Source organism: Drosophila arizonae, chromosome 2 (assembly GCF_054131065.1).
Source record: "Drosophila arizonae isolate 15081-1271.41 chromosome 2, UAZ_ARI_1.0, whole genome shotgun sequence".
Lineage (NCBI taxonomy): Eukaryota > Metazoa > Arthropoda > Insecta > Diptera > Drosophilidae > Drosophila > Drosophila arizonae.
This window is the reverse complement of record NC_142922.1, coordinates 16,564,536-16,574,666: the sequence shown is the minus strand read 5'-3', so window position 1 is coordinate 16,574,666 and position 10,131 is coordinate 16,564,536. Positions and strand designations below refer to the sequence as shown.

General features: G+C 42.9%; 1 protein-coding gene across 2 annotated transcripts; it reads right to left on the bottom strand.

Annotated features, from left to right (window-relative positions):
- Positions 1–1,505: 1,505 nt before the first annotated feature.
- LOC108610202 (uncharacterized) lies at positions 1,506–4,590 on the bottom strand. 2 transcript variants are annotated; one of them, XM_089468739.1, is made up of 2 exons: positions 4,447–4,590; positions 1,506–1,924 (listed from the first exon to the last, which is right to left on the bottom strand). In XM_089468739.1, the coding sequence occupies exon 2, from the start codon at positions 1,909–1,911 to the stop codon at positions 1,678–1,680; it is 234 nt and encodes a 77-aa protein (XP_089324865.1). In that variant the 5' UTR covers positions 1,912–1,924; positions 4,447–4,590; the 3' UTR covers positions 1,506–1,677. The 2 variants fall into 2 exon arrangements, with proteins under 2 accessions (XP_089324865.1, XP_017857641.1); XM_018002152.2 differs by lacking the exon at positions 4,447–4,590 and adding an exon at positions 3,544–3,709.
- Positions 4,591–10,131: the final 5,541 nt, after the last annotated feature.

Sequence of the window (10,131 nt, the reverse complement as noted above, 5' to 3'; positions counted from 1 at the left end):
AGCTCGGTGCAAAGCTGATCGAGAATGGCTTGTTGGACTATAAATAGCAGGGGGCGTGGAGGAGAAGCATTGTACCCCGCCCATCAATGTGTGCACAGGGTGTCTAGTAATTGTGATGTCTCTCTCTTACTCTCTCTCTCTCTCTCTCTCTCTCTCTCTATTTTGTTTAGCCTGTGTGCTTGGTTGCATTTATGGGCGACACCACTTGCCAGCAGAATGGGGCTAATCTCATGGCCAGCAGTGTGGGCCAACTTGTGGCTAGACTTTGGTCTGATTTATTGGCCGACGTTGCGTTAAGCTAGATGTCACAAATGTCAGTTGATGCGGATTGTGTTAATGGCCACAAAACTACAGAGTGTTTGATATCTTATCTGCGCTTCCTATATTATATATAAAGCGATTTGCACTCATTGACTGACTGACCGATTGCCTGATTGCCAATCCATGCTTTGATTTTTTACAGAAGCGTACTCAACTTTCCTGAGACTCTCAGGATAAGAGCAAGAAAACTGTTTGTGCAGTTAGTATTTTTAGTAAATTTTCAATGTAGATTTTTATTAGGGATAAATAAAAATAATGTAATAATAATAATAATAAAAATAATAATAATAATAAATAATTTAAAAATTTATTAATAATGACGGTGAGCTATGCTAGCTTTAAATGCATTCTGACTTTAGCTTAGCTGCAAATAACTGTTAACGCATTGTACGTGCACACTCTGCTTCGGAGATAAACGGAAAAAAGTATACATACTCGCTCTGGCTATGAGCAAGAGCGTTCGTGTTTAAACCGTCTTCGTCTTCGTGTGAGAGATTTGCATTGAGCTATTTGAGCTATTGCTCTTTAAAGACCGTCGATTCGGGAGTGATACGATTAACGCTCGCAGAAAAAAGCTCAGAAGGTGACGCATATGCCATCTTCTCTTTCACATACACATGTGTGCAAACTTACGTACTGAGCAGAGCCCTTGTGAAAATACCAACACACACACAAATTACGTATTGCTGAATTGAACTCAACAAAAAAGTCTTGGAGTACCGAAAACGGAATATCCGAAAGAATTAAACTCCGCGTCTGAGTGCGATTGATCTCGTTGAAGGTCAGTTGCAACTTGCAAAACCGTCGCACTCAGAGCCTTTTGCTCCAAGACTGAGTGAAAACAGTTATTTGCGGACTTTAAGAAACACTTGACTATCTACAGAGTTGTTAATCGTGATTAAAAAATGATAATGATAATAAAACCGAGTTGGCATTAATTGAAAATTTAAAATCATTGGACGCTTCAGGGCATGACTAAACAATGTGGCTTTCGCCAGGATGCAAAAGTGAATCAAAATTAATAATTATTTACATTTATCTGATAGATTTACTCAAGTCCCAATTTAAAAATAAAGCTAATTTTATAAATGTCAAAGAATTCACCCAGTTGTATAGAAGACAAATGATGACAAAAGAATGATATATATAGACAAACTGATAGCAAATAAAAGTTCTTAAGAGACTATGATAGTCAATGCCAGCAAGCATGATCTATATATTAGCATAATATTCATATAATTGATTTAAAACTTGAAATTTTAACTAGTGATAATTTAAAAATTGATTGATAGTCATATTCCATGCATCACCCAAATGATTTGCAGTTTGTGCCAGGTCTGGCCACACCCACGCTCCTCACAGGCCCCATCGACGATTGTGCTTGAGCTGCAGCCGGCGCAGCTGAGTCTCCAGGGCGGCACGCGTCTCGTACAGGCGCTTCTGGTGCAGCAGCCGGCGCCTGAATGCGTCGCGTTGCAGTTGAGTTAGCTGCTGGCGCAGCAAGAGATGATTCGATTGCAGCTGTTGCAGCTGGGCGAGCACATCAACATCGTTCTGGCAGGGATCCACGGCCGTTGAGTGGGCTTTCATTGGACGTCAGCGGCTGTCGAAAACACGAGTGGCTTAGCATAATTGATGCGGCTGTGAAGGCGGATGTGAGGGCAGAAGTTGTGGCTAAAAGGCTGCCAAAAGTTAAGCCTAATCACTCTGCAAAAGTTTTTGTCTTGCAAATTACGTATACGCAATGAGTGGCGACCAACGTTTGGCAGCCAGAATGTTGAATGTTTTTGCTGCCGTTCGCTTTTTCTAGCTGATTGACTTAAAAATTGAGAATTTGCCAACATTCGGGCAAGTTTTTAGCTGCTGCTGCTGCTGCTGCTACTTCTGGTACTCCTGCTGCTGTTGCCTAATGTCTTGGCCGGTTTGCTGAGCAATATTCACTGATGCGTTCGTTAAATTTGCGTTGCCCCCACCCGCAGCCCCCCAGCCCCCTCATCCTTAAGGTGGTGCAGACAAAATTGCTTTAGTGCTTCAAGCTTCAGTCAAGCAGAAAAATGTCTGCTCGACAATTTGGCCGCTATTTCCCCGTTTCTAGCTATAATACCGCTGCTGCTCTTCGATTTTCAGCTATCGATTGATTGCGCATTAATTTTCTATTTAGCTTCTTTTACAGCAAATTCTCAGTGCATACACTCATACATATGCATATGCTATATGCTGGCAAGGACGAGTCTATCGCCTTCGCTTTGTGGACCTACAATTTAAGCCCGAGCTGGGCCGAGCAAAGATTACAGTTATGCAAAGGCAAAGCAAATGATTGATTTTGATTGATTAAAGTCGTTAAGGCTGCAGAGCCTTTGTTGCATAGCAGCTGCTTATAACTTTTATTAAACGTGTTCCATTTGCCTTGGACTAAAAACGTACACACTAACCCAAAAGAGACTAAGTAAACGGCCTAATACTGCGATGCTCTACTTTGTTGCTCTGCCCAAAAGCCACAATGGCAAAAACTGTGGCACAGGCATTCTAAGCCCAAGCCAACCCAGCCCAAACCAGCCCAGACCAAAACAATTCAAGCCGAAACCGAGGCAGCTACATGTTCTGCCTGTGGGCGCCATCGTTGCGTATACGTAATATTCGCACAGGCACAGGCACATGGCGCATGTAAATGCGTTGCAGGCTCTTCGCTTGCTGTGGCTTGAATATGTTCAACTGTTCGACATGCACTGCAGCTGCTCGACTGCTCACAGCATGAGCACAGAGAGATGTATAGCTAGATGGGCGGAGTGGGGGGTTGGGATGGAGGGGCAGGCAGCTATTAGACTTGGCCCACACAGCTAGCCAGGCGTTCATTAGCTGCCGCCTAAACGGTTTTCACGCTGCACTCAATTTATGTAGGCTTGTTTACCTACACACACACACACACACACACACAGCGTAAGATGGTATTTAAGCAGCCGTATATACAGAGCATTAGTGCGCATTCTGAATTGTAATTGTGGAAAGTCAAGCCAAAGTGTATTTCCATTTGCAACTAAAAACAACAGCAGCAGCTGCCTGATGAATGCAATCAGCGTTAACAAACTAATAAGAACGATGATGATTGCGCATCAGGGATAATGACAGCTGAGAGATATCACTGCACACACACACACGCAGCTGTCAGAGCGTGAGTGTAGATTGATGGCCTTAATATGCAAATGGGCACTGAATGCAGCTTACCTTTCGGCTTGAATGCAGTCGTTAAATATTAACGCAACTTGACGCTGGCTCGCGAGTCGTGCAATGAGACTTTAAAATGAACTGCGATGCTCTCTCACTCCAAATCCTGACGCTGCCTAATTGAAAATCTATGCCACTAAACTATAAGCCTGCTCTGTCTGTCGGACTGTTTGTCTGCCTGTCTGCCACATTCGCCCCACCCCACTCTCTATCTCTCTCTGTCTCACACACGCTCCGATTCTGTGTCTGCGTTGCCAACTTAATTATTTCAACGGCACGTCGCCGTCGAATGGCGCTTAAGCCAAAACTCACGACAGCTGCAAGAAGAGTAAATAAAGATTTAAAAAAAAAAAAAAAAAAAAAACAAAAACAAAAAACAGAAAAAAAAGAAATAACGGAGAAAAAGTGGCAGTAGCAGCAAGTGCAAAGCACTGGCAAGTGGAATAAACAAAAGTTTGCTGCATGCAACGACAGCGACAGCGGCAGCTGCTGCTATTGAAAATCTGCGCTGAAAGATAAAGTTGCAAGGCAAACGGATTTAACTGCAACGACGAGCTCTTGCGGCGGGCAGCGCAGTGCGGGGGGAGTTGGGGGGTTCTTGGGGTCAGATGAGTTACAATAAAGACACAGCCGGAAGACGGAGTGTGTGGGCGTAGGTGTCTCTGTGTATGTGTGTGCCTCTATGTGTGGGGGTGTGTGTGACCCCATTCAAGCAGGCCCGCCCACGCATCCGACTGTAGCTAAAGTTGCCAACCTGCTCCCCTCTCTCTCTCTCTCTCATTCACCCTCTCTCACTCTCACTCTCCCTCTCTTACTCTGCCTCTCTCTATCTCTCTCTCTCTCTCTGTCTTTACGCTTCACAGTGCATCCAGCGGCACAATATTCACGGACATGATTCATTACCACAATTTCGCTTGAATAACTGAGGGGAATGCCTCCAACAAGTTCAAATATTGACCGAAAATATGATGGCAGTTTACCAACGCCAGTCACAGGTGAGGAATGGCCAACTTTAAAGTTGGCTAATATCGCATGGGGCATTTTACAGCCGCATATGTTTCGCGGAACACAAAGATGGCCTAAACCGCGGCTGCTCTCTTTTAAACTGACTTTGGCAACTTTGACAGGCCAAAAGCAATTAATTTTTGCCAAGTTACGTACCGAAAATAGCAAAATAAAAATTCAATTATATAACACGAGTAAAGGAGAAAATAAACCACACAAACGACACAATTAACGCCTGCAACATTAATTGCGTTTTAATGTGCTGCTTGGCTGGCGCAACTCGCATTTGTAGTTGAGTGTTAGCTCGTGCAGGTCCTGTCCTAGGTTGTGTAAGTGTCTGTATGTGTATGCGTGTGTGTGTGTGTGTGTGTACGTGTCTATATGTGTGTGTGTAAGTTGGCTACAACGTGACATGTCAACCGCAGGCGGCGGCGGCTCAAAAGCGTAACAAGAATTTTGCCGCGCCTGAGCAACATGACAAGCGGCACACACACACACACACACACACACACACACACACACACACATACACACACACACACACACAGGTAAGAGCCTGTCTGAGTGCTTGAGTGCCAGCCTCAAAAGCAGCTTAACAAACATGCACACAGACAGTGTACACACACACACTTGCACACACACATGCACATTCGGCTCACAATGAGGACGAACGGCACGAGGAGCGACCACAGGACGAGGCCAACTATTTACATGTCGCTCTATTATGTCCGGATGCGGACACGACGAGCCCACAATCCAAGCGCACCCCTCTTCCCCTCCCCTCCTCTCCCCTCTTGCAATTCCCAGTCTGAGCCGGAGCCTGAGCCCGGCACACAAAACCCCATTGCCGTGTGTCTTTTGTGTGCGTCTCTCTAAGTGACGTGATTTAAATTTTTATGCCCTTTGAAATTTTCAACGTTCTGCTCATCACAGTTGCTGCTGGCTGTTGGCTGCTGGCCGTTGTTGATGACGTCAGCGTGCACCGCTTCCGGCACACAAATCACGTAATCTGCCCTTTGTGGGTCAAGCAGCGTGCCCACATATCTATAAACTCAAAAAGCTCAAGAGCATAAACAGTAACTCCTAAGCATCTGCAGCAGCTGCAGTTGAAGCAGCACAGACAGAAAAAGAGAAAGGGAGAGAGAGAGAGAGAGAGAGAGCTACATGTATTACATGCTCAGCTCCCAACTTATCCGGACAACCCTCAAGAGACAAAAATAACATGCAACTCGTCAGAGTCAGGTAAATGTCAAGTGTTTGTCCTCGAAACTTAACAAAAGCCAGAATGGGTTGGATTATGATGCTGCAACGATTACAGAAGGAACTGACTAACGGACTGACTGACAGACTGATTGAATGACTAGCTGTGAACATGCTGACTGATTGATTGACAGATTGGCAGACTAATTGATGGAGCTATAGTCAGAGTGCAGCCTTATCCTAGTTGAGCTGTTGGAGTTATTTTATTAGAGTAATTGAGGGAGAGAGAGACTAAATATGGAAATGGAGAGACTAAAGCTATAAATTATTTGTTAATTGATTGGTTACTTGCAGCCTTGATTGATCATCATCATGTTATTGTCCTTAAATGTGCTATGAATAACTCGAATTACACTGTAAATAGCAACAGTTGGAGCTGGAGCTATGAGAAGTCAAGTTTGGCTCTCCATATGCTCGCTCTCTCTCTCACGTTAGAAGAGTTTTGTATGTGAATTGATGAAAAGAAAAGAAAAGTTCAGAATTGAGAATAAAGTCGGGAGAGCTGCTTATATTGTTGACCCTGCTTGGATTAGACTGGATCATTTCCATAAATTGTCAACATCTTTATAACAAATTAGACAGAACAGTAAGAGCTAAGAGTTATATAGAACATTTACTAATCCATGATGGAATTTCATGAGAGCATTAAGTGCCTCATCGTCAATCATTCCATTCAATTATCTATATCTCTATAGAAATTCTGAGTGTTTCTGCTTTTAGTTCTTAACTCATTGACGAATTTAATTGACTTTAATTTAATTTAACTTTTGTCAGTGAGTAGAAAGTTATTGGACAGGCTGGCAAGTTCCTGCCAGAGGGTTTCGCAAATTCGTTAAATTGAATATGCCTGAACTGAACTGAACTTAACTGAACTGAATTCTGAATTCTTTTCATTGCCTGCTCTTTGTTTTGCAAGTATGTGAAGTTTCGGCAACTTCCAACCGCAGACTTCCTTTGGCCGTTATTTACGAAAAATCATTTCAAAAGTTCCATTCGCAATTTAAAGAAACTCGCGTAAACTGGCGTACGGCATGCCACGTCATGATCATGATCAATTTCATTAAGTCAATTTCCTTATACATATGTCAATAAATTGTTTTTATTTGTGTGCAGTTTTCGTTTCATCAGCATTCATCTGGCCCATTAACGGCTGCAACAAACGAGTCGAGAGTTTTTAATTGCTTAATTTCCCTTTGATTTAAATGCATTTGCTTTTCGCTGACCCAAGATGAGGAGAATCGCAGAGCTGGCAAGGAATGTGAAACCGAAGCAGAAATGGAAAATATTATGTCTCATTTGGGAGCAACTGATACCAAAGGCTCGGCTTCTCGTTCGCTTCTGTCGGCTTACAGTAATGAGGATGCCATTCATAAGCCCATAAATAAGTGCAAGAGAATGTGGGCAAATGGGAGAGAGGGGAATGGGAATGGGAATGGGCATGGGGAATGGGTCTTATCGCTAGCAAGTGGACATCATTAACCTGGCGGCAAACACTGTAATTATGTTAACTGCTAATTGTGCGGGCAACCGATGGGGGCGTTGCAGGCATGGGCGTCTGGGCGTGTCAGCCACGCATCCTTATGGTCCCTCAATGCAAAAGGGGGGCGAAAAAAAACAACAACAGCACGCAGCACGCAGCATGTAGCAGATAAGGTCGATTGGTCAAAGAGCTGGGGCAATAAAAACATTTGTGTATGCAGCAGCTCCATTTAAGGGCAACACCACCAGGTGCGAGGCTATGGGTGGGGCAGGAGCAAGAGCAGGAGCAGGAGGAGGTGGTTGCTCGTATTGGCAATTTAAGCTGCGTGCGTGCGACTACCAAAAAATGAAAAGTTTCATTCTGTTTGCCTTTTTGTTTCACGTGAATTATTCTTTTCTTTTCTTTTTTCAAGATTGTGTTGGCAATTTAAGTGAATTCAAAAAAATGCGAATTTTCGACATTAACACAATCGGTCAAAGTGGCAACCGGGAAAAACTCGTTAGCCACGGCTAACGCCTTTTAATTGTGTTCTTTTCGCTTTTGGTGGCCGTTAAATTTGATTTTCTCGCTGGTGTTTGTTCGAATTTTGCCATTAACACATTGCTGCAGGGCCTTTGAGATGTCACGGACAGATAGCACACTCGTCAGCAAAGTCACAGTTTGAAGGACAGTGTGCCCGTTTTGCTTCTGTCAGAGCTCGTGAATCTCCGGTGGAACAGTGGGGCAACGCATGTTCAATGAGCCGCTGGCAGAAACATAATTTATTTATTGTGTGATTTACGGCCGCAACTGTGTTGGCTTGTGTAATGTTTATTTGCATGCAATTGCCGTTGTAGCGATTGCTTTCGGCCCAATATATCATTGGGGCCAACTGGAAAAACTGACAACTACAAATTCGGGCGCTGTTTATGCGGCCAGGACATGGGCGTGTCCGCACAGTGCCTGCAATAGGTAAACACATTCAACCATGTGTGTATGCAAATTGTCATTGAGCCCCCGCCAAGTGCACGCCCATTAATAATACACAATTCTCTCATGTTGTTTACAATTCATTTATGCTAATAGATTTTGCTTCTCTTTTTTTCTGCCCTGACCTCAGCTCAGCTCGGCAGGGGGAAAAAAAATAAAGAAAAAAGTTGCCGCAGCATAAATATGCCGAAATCAAAACTAGCGCAATTTTCATATAATTAATTGCAATCGAATCGATATCCAATTTGTGTGCTTAATTTTTTGTATATTGTCACATGCATATATGTATGTATGTGTGTATATTATATAAATATTTCTTCTATGCAGATATGCAGTGCATATTGGCCTTAAATCATTGGGCCTTTAAGTCATTTAAGCCATGCAATTGGCCATAAAGTACATATTACAAATTGTCGCTCTGTGTACACTGCGCCAAGGCCTAATTAATTAGTTTTGAGCAGCGGTTTTGTGTGCTCATTATGAATAGAAATGCTGTGTGCAAATTGCTAAAAATGCGGAGCGACAACTGCGGGCTGCGCTAATTGAGCGGCTTAAACTGTAAACTGTTTGCCTGCACAGTAGATCTGACAGGTAAATACACAAGACTCTTTTGAATTTCATCTGAAAAGCCCCTCACAGTACATCAAATTGCACTGCAAATGACGTGGAAGTGAATAGTAATTAGCATATACAGTGGAAACTCTATTAGTAGACAACTCTCGAAACGCATCCGTATTTGTATTTGTGCAACGCAAGATTCACTTTCAAAACATATATAAACTTCCCTTTGAATAATTAAATAAAATAATTATGTAAGATAAATAATTAGAAAACATATAACTGCTCGACTACGAAATCCCCTAAGCACTACGAGGAGCTGATATATCAATAATTCTTCGCACACACAGACACACATAGGCACGCATGCATAAACACGCATGCATCTGCCAAAGCACAAGTGTAGAGTATTTGAAATACGCCTTTTACAAATTGAAGGGTGAGGGGGTGGATTTAGGGGTGGAGGTGATTTATAATTAAAACCGAAATTCTATTAAGTACGTATATATCTACATTCAAAATTTGGCGACTCTAGTTCCAAAGATGTAGCAGATATAATTTTATTACTGAATTTCGATAATGCTTTTAATCGATAACAAAATAAGGCGCTGCATCCAAAGACATTTCAAAACAAAATTTGAAGTCTTCTGAGATCGACGCGTTCAAACATACGGACAGACGGACGCACAGGGCCAAATCGACTCAGCTCGTCGCCTAGATCATGAAATTATATGTTTTATGGGGTCTGGCACGCCTCCTTCTGTCTGTTACATATATTTCAATAAAACCATTATACCCTGATTTCCCATTTTCGATGGGTTCAGGGTACAAAGTCAAACAATTATAACTTTTTATCAATAATAGTAGTATGCCATCAAATGAGAGTAATGCCATAAATAAGACCCCTTCAAAATATGGCAGCCGGCTGAAGAGGTACGAGAATGCTGTGCAGTTTCTCATTTTAATTTGCTGCTGCCTAATTTGAGGGCTTTTAAGCGGCTATCAAATGACTGTGCAAGCGCGTATTTTATTGCAGTAGAGAGCGGCTGGCAAAGGGTTTCAGTATGCACAGTAAAAGCAGTAGCAAGCGGGGAGAATTAAAAAACTGTTGACGGGATTTGCTTACTGCGTGGCAGGGCCAGGTTGTGGGACGGCCTGAGAGCCGAGACGACGAGGCTATCGGATATTCGGTGCACTGAGTATCTCATTTCTCGTTTCAATTGCAACTTTTGTTGTGCGTTTCACAACACATGTCTCTCAATAAAAGATGTAGTTCAGTTTTTAACTCGCAGTCACAGAGGCAATGCGAATCGCTG